General features: G+C 42.5%; 1 protein-coding gene across 1 annotated transcript in view; it reads right to left on the bottom strand.

The window, feature by feature from the left end:
- LOC124797952 (transcription factor Sox-11-A-like) overlaps nt 1-1,262 on the bottom strand; it is a 79,141-nt gene extending 77,879 nt beyond the window's left edge. The window contains exon 1 of the mRNA XM_047261101.1: nt 818-1,262. Coding sequence (XP_047117057.1) covers nt 818-940 — 123 coding nt within the window. The 5' untranslated portion in view covers nt 941-1,262. The remainder of the gene's footprint in view (nt 1-817) is intronic.
- Between the last annotated feature and the right edge of the window lie 14,599 nt (nt 1,263-15,861).

The following is a 15,861-nucleotide window of genomic DNA, read 5'->3' as shown; positions in this document are numbered from 1 at the left end:
ACAAAGTTAGCGAAGTACCACAGTACCTTCAGTGTGACTGCGTGTCGACGCGTTATTCAGCGTTCCTATTTGCTTTGGACGAGAACAACGAATTTTACGCCATAGCAGAGAAGTTTCGCGAAGAGCAAATGCTTTTACTGTATTTGTAACTAAATCCTACCTTACAGAAATTATGTTCCTTGTTGTCGACGCCAATTGGATCCATCAGACATGTAACCTACCGTCTCACCTCTCGAGTTTTGACAATTTAAACCACATTCGAATCGTAAAGATACATAGCGTGACGAACAACAGGCTAAACAGGGATTTTCTCCGAACGAATACGCATTTCCAAAAATTAATCCAATCACTTTTCTTCTTCGCGACGTAGTTTTTTAGTTTCCAATCAAATCTACTACACGCACATCGGTGCAATGCCAGTTCCCAAGAGAGAAAGCAAGAACTTAATAAGTGACGAAAATGGTGCCGAACACCGCGAAAATTAAATGCTTCAACTCAACAATGATCCGCAATCTTTCAGAAGACCAACAGAGAGATTACAAGCACTAAACCGCCAAGACAAAAATCGCCTACGATTAGCGAATCTTCATTGTTGACCACTACTGTAATCGTCTTTGAAAATGTAAGTCTATACCCACAAAACGCATTGGTTCTGTTGTAAACACACCACTACGAACACTGCCGTTTCAAGAAGCAATCACCTCCGCCTCAACAATACGCACCCGCAACCATCGAAAATCGGCTTTAGCAACTAAAATGATGGTGGACCCAGCGGTACATAAAATGTTAAACTTTTGGTGCCATTGACTTAACTCACCTGGGTGGCATCTGTGTACGGTGTGGAAGAGTCCTTGTTGACAAGCTGGGACCCGAACATAGGTAATCCACTCGACGTGGGACTGTTGGAGCGACTGGTATCGCTCTGCTGTTGGGGCACCATGGTGCTCGCAACAGGCAGCCGAAGTGGGCGCCTCTCAACACAAAACACTAGGGGCCAGAAAATGAGGCCTGCTCCTCGCCAGTTCCGAGGAGTCTGAATAATTTCCCCGATGATGGGTTACCTACGTGCTGGCAGTATTCAAACTCAAATTAATAAAAAAAAAAATAAAACAACAACTCCGGAGCCCTCGACTTCACGCGACACTTGGACTATGGAGCAATCACGCTAGCGGGGTTCGCCCGTCAAACTCCTGGCCACACGCACTCATCTATACCACCTTCCAACCTCTCCGTAGTCAGTATGCACTGTGACTGGCGCTCCCGCCGCGTGCAATTGTTGATATCTGGCTTGTAGCTTCGAAGCAGCCTGTGACGTAGGCAGCGAGCGCCCACCAATGGGAGGGCGGGAGGTGGAGTCTATCTGGCGCCGCAACGACGCGAGGCAGTAAGAATAAAGCTCCACAATTCGCTTGGCTTGTGGATTCTCCAAGTTTAACCATTAATAGGAGCAAGATATATGTGTCCAACTAACACTGAATTTGATCATTTGTAACTCTTTTGGATTTAGTGTAATCTAACACTCCGTAATTGTCTTTTATATGAATCAAAAGAATTTCAAAACTTGCATTTCCGGCGAAAAACCTATTACTTCGCTTTATAAAGGTGACTAATATCTTAAAATAATCTTGCGCGATAAAAAAAATCCACTCTAAGATGGAGTTAGTCACATTAGTACAAGTTCAGCGCGCTGCGGAGAGATCCTCACTCGGCGACGGCCACAGCTGAACTGCGGCTTTATTCCACACGGCGGCGATACCCGTAGCGGCGCCGAGTCTCCGCTGCTCTCTAGCTAGGTGGCAGCACCATACAAGCGTTTGAAGTTCCACTAGAGGCTATGAGCGTGAAAGAGAAGAACTGCAGTACGGGGCGAGCCGCCAGCGAGTGAGGAGTGGCTGCGCTGGCTCCGGGGAAATTTGCTTTCTACAAGTTTCGCGGGAATCTTTCTGCAGTACACAATATTTTTGCTTTACTCATAAACATTTCTGGGACACTGTAAACGCCTGTTTGCGAGGTAGAATGTTTTCAAAGTGTGTTTGTAATGAGTATTGAGCAAATTAGCTAATTACTCGGTGTTAATTTCTTTGTGAGAGACTGAAGCGGATAATAATGTTATTAACGCGATCTTATATGAAGAAAAATTAACTGCAGTAGCTCCGCCCTTTTTGTCCAGGAAAATATGCCAGCGTTCTAGTAAACACTCACAAAATAACCCTGTGCCTTAGTAAGAGCGTCTGACTAATGCGATTTAAGATTTTGATCACGCAAGCGACATTACTTCTTGGAGGTAAGAAAATCATGTCTACAGGTTCGCCCCGTTAATAGCATGGGGAGAGTGGCAAATATTAAGTTCAGGTAGCGTGTGAAGATATGCTCTTTGCTTAGATTTATACGTAAACGCTTATTCTCAAAATGTTTCACAATGACATTTCACGTGAACTTCTGTTTCGGTGACGCTAGGAATATAAAATTTGCTGTAATCCGAACTGTTCACAGGCGCTCTACTAGTCTGTGATGGCAGCTGACAGTATTTTACACGTCACTACAGGAGTCCAGTAGTAAAAATTATTACTTCAGTGTGAGAGTACAGAGGTTCTCTTTTGAGCTGTTCAACAGAATAAATACTTATTTCGAAGGCAAAGGCAAATTGTCCCCGATAAATAACGCCTTATAAAGAAGTGTACTTCTTTTGTCTTTGATTACGTAACCAGAGTAAACGATAAGCTACCTTCACTACTCAATTTTACGTCTTGTCCAATGCGTGAAATTTAGGTGGTTCACTCTCGCCACGAATTTCTTACATTGACTTGGAATACACGAGAAAACTCCCAATTACACACTTTCCTTTTAGGCAAGTTAGGTACCAATTTTGCTTCTGTTGAAATAAAGTTTATAGATTTTTCGTAACAGAGAAAGTTCAGTCAAACTGCCTCACAAGAAAAGATTTACGAGTAAATTTTGCTCCAAAAGGATTTCGAAAAAAAAATGACGATAGAGTACTTGGCGCAGGAAACTACGATAAGCATTGTGAGAGCTTTTGGAACCATAGAAAAACACACAATTTCATGCCTGTTTACTAACAGCGGATGAACACATTTCATTTTATTAACAACATACAGCTTTACTTGCACAGTGGGTTGATAAAAATCACGCGCTGTGGATCAAAACGCCCTGTCTGCGTAAATCCTCTGTTTTTTAAAAAAATAAACTACAGTAGTGAAACATTTTGTACGACCATTATAAAGTTATTCACGTGTAACAATATTATGATGTGTTCAAGATTTTGTAACAACGCTGGTATCATTCAGTTGGATGCACTTCCGCCACCAAGACGTTGATAAATTGTTCTTGGTGCCGAGCTTCAAGATAATTTACGTCTGATATTGTACAACGTATGTTTCATACCGAACAGCAATCCAGGAAACAAAAAAATCACCAATATTTCTCGGTAGTACATACGAAGAGTGAATTACAGAATCTCTGCCGTAAGATTAAAATTAAAGTCTTCAAAACTCGTGAAGGGGAAAAAATTATAAAACCTACATGTAGCAGTTTTAGCGTAACATGAAACTATGTTTTCGTTCACAGATTTTCGGAACATGTCCAAAATTTGGATCATGAGCTGAGGTTATTAAAGCCGCTCTGTATTCTTTCGTCATTATCTCCAACACTTAAAATTCACACCAATACGTTTTCTTTTAAGTCACTTGAAAACCACGTTGTAGGTAACGCATGCATTTCTGACAAACAGATTTATTGTATTGCGCATACCACAACCACTGCTAGACACTTACGCTACCTCATGTGTTACCCTATAACGTGATTTACAAGTGACTTAAAAGAAAACGTATTGGCGCACATGCACTCAGTCTCCTTTTTCAAAATGAATCTTTATTCATAGTTATCCCAGACCTTCTGCTTGTGCTAATTATCTTTCATTATGATGATCATTATTAGTAATTACATTACAAGTGCTTGAAAAAGCTGCTAACAATGTGAATAACGAAGTTGTCTTCCCACTGCAAGGCTGCAAATTCGTCCACAATCAATAACTGTCTTATTCCAATCCGTGTATAAAAATGCCTACATCGTTCTCAGCGAAGTTGTGTAACTTTTCATATCCGAAGTTTTTGCGTAACTTCATCCACGATAGCAAACTTCCACAACAGAACACAATTATATTGCTCCAACTACGTCAAGCTTATTATAAAAATAAATAAATAATTCTAAGTGAAAACCGTTGCCACTTGTAGCTGCTACAGGATACATCGTTGTCCACTTTTACGTATCATGTATAAGACTGGTGGGATGCAGATGTCTGGAAGTGTCCTCCGTGCATTTGGTTCAAACCTAGACGCAGAAATATTCACAGGAATCAGTTTTAGTTTCTTATGTAGTTCTTGACTGTTATCTATCAAAGGACGTAAGCGTCTGTGCAAGAGAGTGGGGGGGGGGGGGGGGGGGGTTGGCGGGAGGGGGGCAGATGCCACTTCCCCACCTGGAATATGGTGCACAGAGTATTTTGTTCATCACAGAATTCTCACACGCTTCTACAAGTGATTTCCTGTGATTGCTCTAAGCCTCTTGTTCAGACAGCGCGAAATAATACGTATTTATATATATATAAAAAGGCAATATTAGAGGTTTGGCCTTCCCCGTCCTGCTCCACCTTTGGATAAATTTCTGTGGACGTCCGTGCCGCAGGTGATTTAGTTTTAATTTTATGCAATGTGTAAAGAAAATCGGACTCCTGATTCTATGCAACTTCCGACTCTTATCTCATACATCCCCTCTTTGAATTTTTTGACTTTTACGTTTACAGTACGAAGGAGCTATGACCATGTATCTGTAATTCTAACGTTGAACATTCTGCGTTTGTGCGGCAGATTATTCCGCTGCTGAGTATCCTTGCACAGTAGACTGCACAAAAAAATGGTTCAAATGGCTCTGAGCACTATGGGACTCAACACCTATTGTCATCAGTCCCCTAGAGCTTAGAACTAGTTAAACCTAACTAACCTAAGGACATCACACAACACCGAGTCATCACGAGGCAGAGAAAATCCCTGACCCCGACGGGAATCGAACCCGGGAACGGGGAGCGAGAACGCTACCGCACGACCACGAGCTGCGGACTAGACTGCACAAGGTAGTGACAAGCGCAACAGATAATGTGTGTGTGTCATACTGAAGGTGTTGGTTTTGCGCTTGTTTCTGTGATGCTTCTTTTCATTACATGTTTCTCGTGGGTTGCAAATCATTCCTCAGCAACTGCTTGTAATTAGTTCTATACTCCTACAGGGAAACGGCGGGAGACCGTCTTGAGTTTAGTCTCTGGATACATGCTATAGTATGCTCATTAAGTTTGTGCCTATCTAGAAACACGGACAACCGGTGATACTCGAAATACGTCAGCCGAATGACATTATTTCCATATAAAGAGTTGCCCGCGCTACAGCTGGATTGAGCAATGACTTAAAAATAATGTAGTTACTTTCGTTCAGACTTCGAAAAGGAGGACAGGTGAGTAATATGTTCTGTGTTGGAGTTATCCGCGCAGTACTGAGCGACACGTTGATGAAGCTGATTGTGCATTATCACCTTAAGTCACGCTCCACTGTAACATGTCGTGTCCTTGTATTGCTTCATTTATTTATATAGTCGCACTTGCATATATAACCACAAGCACGAAAAAAGTTCTATTAGTCTCCACGAAAATTGGTTATCGCCGTGCACGAACCGTAATTTTGTGTACAAAAGGCAATTGAAGGAAGCAGAAAGTGGGTAACTAGACACAGAAACACGAATACGTTTCTTCACTTCTTATATTTGTTGTCGTACCTAAACAATGATAATACATAGTTTCTGCCCGTACGTTGTGTTTCAGAAACATATTCTCTTCTGCAGCTTATCAACATAAATATCAAGGTACTCTGTCAACACGTGGCTATCGTAATTCCTAAGAAATAAAACTTATGATGTGTTTCACGTACTTTACTATCTTCTCACTGTGGAATTACGGAACTGTATATCAGTCTCAAGTAATCCACATTTGCATCATATACTTTGCTAGCACTGCGATTAGGATTTCTGTTTGTACACCTTCGACACTAAGACTTGACTGTGGAAAAAACAGGAGCAAAAAATAAGCAAATATATTTGTTTAATTACCTCGAAGATTGATGTCTTTTTCCACTAACACCAGAGCTTGCTGAGTAAGTGATTAATTCCGTAGTATTTACTAAGTTAATTACCACTGCAGTAGCTCACTTCACAGATAACAGTAAAATACGTAATTTCGTCACATCGCCTGCGAGCCTAAAGATGGGAGCAGGTATTTTGTTAAGTGTCATCTTCCACAGCTGCCGTTATTGGCGAGATATGGACTTAAGAACGGCAACGACCACTACATGGAATGACGCAAACAAGCAAAGCGGGCTTCAATCCGAAACATGGTGTGAATACCGCAATGCCGTATTAGTTATGGTACAAGCGGAAGTGCTAGGTCCACCTCTTTCCCTAGCGTTCCTTGAACCGACCAACAAAATACGAGTTTGCCAAATACCAGACCAGCTCTGTAACTGGATTGAAGAGTTCGTAGGAAACAGGATGTCATTCTTACTGCGGACAAATCTTCGCACATAAAAGTTACGTTGGGTGTGATTCCAAGGGAGACTTATAGGAGTATTACTGTATATATGACCAAGTGAGTGAGGCTGTTCGCTGATGTTACTGTTGCATACAGAGACTTTGTAGCGCTAGAAATAGTATCAAAATGCAAAAAGACAGATGGGATTTTCAGTCGACCACCAACAACACAACTGCGAACGATTGCGCACATATAGGCGTAAATATCCATTGTTATGTGATTACACGATTGCAGAACAATCAGTGGAAGCAGCCAAATTCCTTAAGTATTTGAATGTGGACAGAACGATGCAAATTGTAAGACGCCATAAAACGAATTGTAAGAAAGGCGGATGTCAGATTAAGTGAAAGAAGCCTCAAGAAGTGTACTCCATGAAGGAGGTAGCTTACACCGAGGCATGTTTCTCAACAGACTGGCAGTTGTTTTTTTTCTGCGTCATCTGTCTTCTGACTGGTTTAGTGCAGCAGGCCGCTGATACCTCTCTTGTACCAATCTCGTCTACGTTCTCAATAATTTGTTGAATGTACGAATTTCTGTATTCCGCTACAGTTATTATCCTCTGTAGCTCCCATTAGATCCACGGAAGTTCTTCCCTGATAGCTTAACACATACCGTATCATCCTGCCTCTTCCTCTTGTCAGTGTCCGCCATACGCCCGTTTCTTTGCCAATTCTGGTCAGAACCTCTTTATTTCATACCTCATCAGTCCAACAAATTTTTCAGCATCCTTCTAAAGCACCAACTGTCAAACGCTTCGATTCTCTTGTTTTCTGATTTATACACACTCTATGACTCACTACCATACAATGCTGTGCTCAACGTACTTTCTCAGAAGTTTTTTTCTCAAATTAAGGCCTATATTTGATACTGGTAGACTTCTTTTGGCAAAGAATGCCCGCTTCAGGTGTACTGGTTTACTTATGTGCCCTTCTTGCCTCGTACGTCGCGGATTTTGCTTCCAAGACAGTAGAATTCTTTAACTTTGTGTACTTCGTGGTCACCATTTAAAGACAGGTTTATCGTTAGTTTCCTTTCTACTACTGCAAATTAGTCTTTCGTCGGCGTACTCCCAGCCCTTATTATGCATCGTCACCACGTAGGATTACTGAAGGAAGTAGGGAAGACCCTAAGAAGAGCAACGTGTTTCAACTCAGGGCAGCTTTATTAGCGCTAAAGCGATACGGACAAGCTGATTCATCTCCAGTGGCAGACTCCACAGAAGAGGCTGTATGTATCAAGGCTGGTACTGTTAAAACTCTGAGAGCGTACATTCATAGAAGGGTCACCCAGTATATTCCTTCTACGCATATCCAACGGAAGGACCTCGAAGGTAAAATGAAAGACAACTGAACTCTTATGGATACTTGCCAACAGTCATTCATTCGTCACCACTGGAACAGGAAAAACGGGGGGGGGGGGGGGGGGGGGTGTTGACACAAAACATGCTCCACCGCACATCTCAAGTTATTCGCATACACCCTTATTCACGTGCACAAATCATTGCCAGAGATGAATAAAGCAATAACTGACAAGAAAGGCCAAATATTTACCGAACCCGGTCCTCTGACACTAGTCCACCGAGCATTCGGATCAAGACTAGAGCAGTGAATTCCGTAGAAGTGTTCACTCCATGATGTACGCTGAATAACGAATACTGGGGACTCTACTAGCTAGCATTAAGAGCCCCATCTAGAGGAATGAGGAGGACAGGCAGTTATTGGCGTCGCAAATGCCATAGAACTGAGCACAATGACTAGAGGCGATTACAAAATTTTCCATGCAGCGCTCTGGTTTCGTAAGACAGTTACTGCCACTGGCAAAACGTGTTGCGTTGCGCTGTGTGACCACTAGGCGGCTCCGAGGCGGTGTTCTGAGAAGCGTGTTGTGTCCGTACACGCCATCTGATAGCGACACGTGCTCTGGTAACTTCCAGGACGCAACGCTGCCGTTACAGCTTCAGGACCTACGTAAAGGTAATTCTCGTCTTGGATGTGTGTTCGATTGCGCGGAGCACTGCCGAAGGTGAAAATATTGCCCGAACTGCTGGAACAAACACGGCGTGGCAGAATCCGCGTCTACGTATTACTCCGCAAGCCATTGTATAATGCTCGATAGAGGGTACTTCGCACCAGCATTTTCTGTGTTATTCCCTATACTATTTGGCCAGTTAGAAACACCTCTGTGCGCACTCTATAGTTTCTGTTGTCTTATTCACGTGATCCCTGCGCGAGATACAGTACGGAAGTAAGGAAGTTCTCTCAATCTAGCGATCAGGATTCATCCGAGACCTCAAAAACGCTCTTGCTTTATTCGCAGAGACAGCAGACGCAGATAAACACGTAAATTACGTCTTCTTTTTTGACATTATTATGGTAAAGAAACAAGTAAAGAAGTCATCAAGATTGTTTTTAAGACCCAAATGCTTTACTAGGTATGGTCCTTTTGGATATGGTATGTTACTGTCTTCCCCCGGCCTTGAACTGACGCACCCAAACAGTTATAGGAGGATCTATAGTGTTACATGGATACCGATTCACTAAACAACTCTGCATTTTTGTCTCAACCAGAGATGAAAGATGTGATTATGACAGATAAATATCCTAGGATCGTCTGGGTTTCGAAAACGAAACTTTTGCATTCATTATCTAGCACTGTACCACCAAGCCATCGAGTACCAGCGATGAAGTAAAGAAAGCGAAAGGTTGTCTATAACGTACACAAAAAACAGAGGATATCTGGTACACTTTCGTGTGGACTAAAATTTTACTGTCGTATTAGCGCGTGTCTGTTAGACGAACTCTGGAGTAATATCTATGCGCTCTTACAGCGAACCTGCCTTCCATTCGCCTTATCTCTAAAGTGTTCTAAGTACTTCATGTAACCTGTTAGTATTATCGCTCAGTACTTCCCTGATGTGACATTCTCCTGATTTTCGGTACTAGAGGCATACTATAGGAATCTGATATAAGCATTACACTGAGGTGGCTGAAGTCAAGGGACAGGGATATGAACGCATAAAGGTGGTGTTAGTATTGCTTATTCAAGGTATAAAAGGGCGGTGAATTGGCGGAGCTGTCATTTGTGCTCAGATGATGCAAGTGAAAAGGTTTCGGTCGTGATTATAGCTGCACGACGAGAATTAATGACTTTGAACGCAGAATGGTAGTTGGAGCTAGACGTTTGGGACAGTCCAGTTTGAGAATAGTCAGGGAATTCAATATTCTGAGATCTACAGTGTCAAGAGTGCGTCGAAAATACCTAATTCCAGGCAATATCTCTCACCATGGACAACGCAGTAGCCGACAATCTTCACTTTACGACCGAAAGCAGCGAGGTTTCAGCAGAGTTGTCGGTGCTAACAGACAAGCAACAAGCGTGAAGCAACCACAGAAGGAAATTTGGGGTGACACCAGACGTCAGACGCGAGTGCCTTCGCTAACATCACAACATCGCTTGCAACGTCCCTTCTGGGCTCTTTAGCATATCGGTTGTAGCCTAGAAGACTGGAAAACCTTGGACTGGTCAGATGAATCCCGATTGCAGTCGATAAGAGCTGATGGTAGTGTTCGCAGACCCAGTGAAGCCATGGACCGAAGTGGTTAATAAGGCACTGTGCAAGCTGATGGTGGCTCCATAATGGTGTGGGGTGTGTTGATATGGAATGGACTGGGTCCTCTGGATGTTCGGCTATTCAGTTACCATTCGCCGCCATTCATGGACGTCATGTTCCGGAACGTTGTTTTAACGACAGTGCGCCGTGTCACTGGGTCACAATTATTCGCGATTGGTTTCAAGAACGTTCTGGACGGTTCGTGCGAATAGTTTGCCTACCCAGATAGCCCAACATGAATCCCATCGAACATTTGAGATACGTAATCGAGAGATCAGTTCGCGGAGAAAATCCTGCACCGGCAACACTTTCGCAGTTATGGAAGCGTATAGAGACAGCATGGCTCAATATTTTTACCGGTAATTTGTAAGAACTTGTTGCCGGCCAAAAGGAGGTTCGAGACGATATTAAGAGGTGTCCTATGACTTTTGTCACCTCTGTGTATATTGCCTTCTACGGAAATTTCTTCCAAATCTTTTGCAATCCCCTAGTGACACCTCACTATGAAACTTTCTTATAGACAACACCGTGGTCAATGAACTAGCGGATAGATCTGATGAGTCTATCTAATAAATCGCTTATGCGTTTTCGTTCCTACCGAAAAATCGCCGTTCAATATAATGTAACAGTTTCAGTCTGTTACTGAAAAATTCATTAAGCCATTTGCATACGTATGAAGATATTGTGTATGATACTTATTTAGTTACTAATTGACTATGTGGTGCTGTGTAGGACGCCTTTTGGTATTCTAAATTTGTCTGTTCTCCTTCATTTACTTCTTGTATGAACAGAGCAGGATTTTTTTTTCTTTCCGTGTCCGTGTTGGCAGTAAACAGAAGGAACGATGTACTTTCCGTTATCATCCAATAATTTTTTCCGATACTCGCTTGGTAGTCGCAGCAAGACTGATTAGCGAAAGAGCTGCGAGAACCTACCATGTGTCGCTGTGCATTTTGCTTTCATTGTCAGACTCTCCCTACAAATTCCAATTTCCGTATTACATCTCGTGTAACAACTACACTGACGACCACACGTGTCACGCTTTCCTTTCTTTTTTTTTTATCTTTCACTAGAAACCGGATTAAGTTCATAACAGGTATGCACAAGTTTTCCTGCGCTCGGAGATGCAGTGAGGTGGCTCGGAATAGGAAAACAACACAAGGGGATTCGATAAATGTTTTCCAAGTACTCGGATTATACCGCTGACGCTTAACAGCTTAGTGGCACTGAACATCGAGGGTGACTAGTCTAATTATTTTAATCAAGCAAACTACATCGAGTGTCGCGAACACTTAGGCCAAATTAGGCACATTGTAGACGACCTTTAACCGATTACTTTGAGTTATCAAACTTATGGTCGGAAATGAAGATTTCTTTTTAATCCACAACGGCCTGAGAACAACGCAGATACTTTCGGGAATATCATAGGAAGAAAACTGACAACAGTGACACTAGATTTTATCGACTGATTTGTTTCACCGAATGTAGTTTCGGCACTAGAGAAAAAAAATGTGAAATTTGTACAAGAAATCCTCGCTGCCGCCTGACGACGGTCTTAAGCGCTGAATACGTTTGTTAATCACACTTTCCTTTTTTAAAAAAAATAGTGAGGCTGGCTGTAGTTTTCTTCCTCGTCAGTATTTAGGTTCTTATGAACATAAAACACCTAACCTGTATAGCAAAATGAATGGTTGCCTTGCATTTTGCTACGCCACTCAAATATCCCTGTTGTCCGTTTTACATTGAGTAAACCATCTAAAATCCTACGTAACAGTTCGACCTGCGTTTCTGCGGGAGCTGCATGCTTCAACGGCTATTTTTATGTAACTTCATGGACACGTCACAATTTATTTATTTATTTATTTATTTTTTTTTGTTTTGACTGAGTCTTCTGACTGGTTTGATGTGGCCCGCCAAGAATTCCTTTCCTGTACCAACCCGCTAATCTCAGAGTAGCACATGCAACCTACGTCCTCCATTATCTGCTGGATGTATTTCAATCTCTGTCTTCCTCTACAGTTTCTACTCTCTACAGCTCACTTTAGACCGTGGAACTTATTCCCTGAAGTCTTAAAGGATGTCCTACCATCTTGTCCCTCCTCCTTGTCGGTGTTTTCCACCATATTCCTTTCCTCGTCGATTCTTCACAGAACCACCTTATTCACTACTTTATCAGTCCATCTAATTTTCAGTGTAGTTCTGTAGCACCACATCTCAAATGCTTCGATCCTCTTCTGTTCTGGCTTTCCTACAGTCCATGTTCCACTTTGTTCCAAACGTACAGTCTTAGGAATTTGACCTATGTTTGATACTAAGCCAAGAATGCTCTTTTTGCCGGTGCTAGTATGGTTTTATGTCCTCCTTGTTCCGTCCCTGATAGGCTGTTTAGTTCCCTAGGTAGCAGAGTTTCTTAACTTCATCTAATTCGTGACCCTAAATCCTGATGTTGAGTTTCTCGCTGTTCTCATTCCTGCTTTTTCTCAAAGCTTTCGTCTTCCTTCGTTTCATTCTCAATCTATATTCTGCACTATTACATATATCCTGTGATTATTCTTCACTTTCACTGAGGATAGCAATGATTATGCAATATTAAAGTGCCATCAGCAATGTCGATGGTGCTTCTAACGAAGATATGTCTCCTGAAATGCTTCTGCGAAGTTTTCAATGTGGGAGACAAATACTGCCAGCAGTTGTGGCCGAGCGGTTCTAGGCGCTTCAGTTGGAACCGTGCGACCGGCCTCGGCCTCGGGCATGGATGTGTGTGATGTCCTTAGGTAGGTTAGGTTTAAGTAGTTCTAAGTTCTAGGGGACTGATGACCTCAGATGTTGTCCCATAGTGCTCAGAGCCATTTGAACCATTTGAAGACAAATACTGCCACAAGCAATGCTGTGAGGGCGGTTCGTGGGTCTTAACTGGAGCTCATTTGGTAAGAACAACATTGTCCACGAAAGTTCTGGGTTCGACTCATGACTGACATACAGTTTTAAGGCGATTCACATTTGAAGGAACGTTGCGTAACGTCAAAAGTTCCACACTGCATTTCAAATGGTGGCATTCACACAGGCCATCAAAGGTGAGGAGATTCGTGTCATGTCACCATCAAGGCTTGTCGGTGAGACAGTTTTGACATGGTGGTGGTGGTGGTGGTGGTGGTGGTGGTGGAGGTGGAGGTGGAAGAAGAAGAGGAGGAGGAGGAGGAGGAGGAGGAGGAGGAGGAGGAGGAGCGAAGTGTGCCGTCGGCTGCTAACATCGGAAGTTAACCTATTTTCGCCGTGCTCACTCAATGTATCCCATCCTTTTGTCTCCCCACTGAGTGTTCTTCCATAAGCAAGGCCAGACGTCTGAATGTGAAAAATGATTTAGGTTTTACAACAGAATGGAGCTGACACGTAAACTGTTTATAAATAGGAACATAAATTGATGAAGCAATTTATTAAGTGAAAAAGTCAGCTCCATTGAAGCAGAAAAATGCAGCTGTTTGTGACGTTATTTTCTACGTTGGAAAAAAGAACATAATGGGTAACATGTTCCCTTATAAACACTGCCCGCATCTCGTGGTCGTGCGGTAGCGTTCTCGCTTCCCACGCCCGGGTTCCCGGGTTCGATTCCCGGCGGGGTCAGGGATTTTCTCTGCCTCGTGATGGCTGGGTGTTGTGTGATGTCCTTAGGTTAGTTAGGTTTAAGTAGTTCTAAGTTCTAGGGGACTGATGACCATAGATGTTAAGTCCCATAGTGCTCAGAGCCATTTGAACCTTATAAACACTGTTTGCTGTATTTGTGCTTATAGCTTTCCGCTAGCAAATTTCGATGTTTGGAATGTTTCACCTCTCAGTAATTTACCATAGAAAATTCATCACGAACATCAGTTATTAAGTATGCTTTGGCTAATAATATACTTCATCATTGTTAGTTCCTCAAGTTCGATACCACGGATGGTATCTCGTAACCTCAGATTTACCGCTCGGTGCCAGGCTAACAGAACTGACGTCAAGTCCGGTGTGAATACACGTCGATGTTGAAGTGACGTGGCGTCCCATTCCGTTGACGTCTAGTGTGAATCGGCCTTTAATCTGTCATGAAACAGCATACACACTGCTGCAGAAAGAAAGATTAATTCTGGTTACCTTTAGGAGTATAAATTTTTATCCAGGGCACTGAAAAATTTAGCGAGAATAATGAAAGGAATTCTATGTAAAACGGTTTTCTTTCGGTGTTTTAAGTCAGTGTGTTCTCGATGTATTCCACGAAACTAGTTTTCGCCAAGCTCTAGTGGTTTCAGTCATGCCACGAGATTTTATTTGAGTTGAGAGAGTTGTTATACAGGTCTCGAAAGGGACTTTTTGTCGGTATGATGTTCTCGAAGTACTCCACGAAATTAGTTTTCGCCAAGCTCTGGTGGTTTCAGTCACGCCTCGAGATTTTATTTTAGTCGACAGAGTTGTTATGCAGTTCTCAAAAGGGATTTTTTCTCGAACGTAATTTACAATGCGGTTTGTGTACGTTCACAAACGAGCTTGCACATTACACGGAATGTGCTCCTCAACTTGATTTGCGACCGTAGCTCTTCCCAGCGCAGCTATCGACTGTAACAGCGTTAAACCAGTTAAACATTACGCGGAAAAGCGCTTCGGCTCGGCAATATATGATGTGGTAACACTTACTTTTTAACATTGTACCGACATTGCAAGTATTTCACTGCGTCTATTAAAACGAATATTTGTACCCTTCTTCATACGTTAGCGATGCTGGTCTCTCTGTAATATACATTACATTGAATTGCGAGGAAATCAGCCAGTGGCGCAGATCTTGCAATTCATTCCTTCGTATTCCTTGGCACGTTCACAAAATCGAACACACCAAATTCATTTCTGAATGACGAACGGCCTTATTTATACATAATTTGAAATATTTCAGAATCTCTAAGAAAACATGAAGGCGAATATATAGAAGTGACAGATGTTGATTTAGTCTGTGTCTTCGATCGTCAGGTGTCCATCTTACTACTGTCGGAAGGCTTTTACCACCAGTGTCTTTTACCAACATTTTATTACAACAAATTGTGCTAAGAAAAGGTCGACACTGCCAATTTTCTTGTTTACAGTAAAAACTACGCCGGTTTTGAAAAATCTTCAATGCGCCGAGCCGGCCGCAGTGGCCGAGCAGTTCTAGGCGCTTCAGTCTGGAACCGCGCGACCGCTACGGTCGCAGGTTCGAATCCTGCTTCGGGCACGGATGTAATTGATGTCCTTAGGTTAGTTAGGTTTAAGTAGTTCTAAGTTCTAGGGGACTGATGACCTCAGATGTTAAGTCCCATAGTGCTCAGAGCCATTTTCAATGCTCCGATGTCTTGAAATATCATGCTTTCATACCGAGTAAGTTAAAGTGCGAAAAGCCTTATCCGCCGATGTAGTTTCCCGCCATTTTATTATGAAAAATCACTCCAAAAACGAAGCGTTTTAGAGACATCGTCAAAGTGCAGGTGCTTTGGAACATCATATATGCGTAACACGTGAAGCCTTTCTCACACGAGATGCAAAAGCTGACGTAAATGTGGAGCTGTACGAGATTTGTGACGTCAGTTCCTGTTATTTCATGTTGAGGAAT

The sequence above is a fragment of the Schistocerca piceifrons genome, chromosome 5 (assembly GCF_021461385.2).
Source record: "Schistocerca piceifrons isolate TAMUIC-IGC-003096 chromosome 5, iqSchPice1.1, whole genome shotgun sequence".
In the NCBI taxonomy this organism is placed as follows: domain Eukaryota; kingdom Metazoa; phylum Arthropoda; class Insecta; order Orthoptera; family Acrididae; genus Schistocerca; species Schistocerca piceifrons.
Note: the sequence above shows the minus strand (reverse complement) of the source record. Positions and strands in the feature narration are given on the sequence as shown.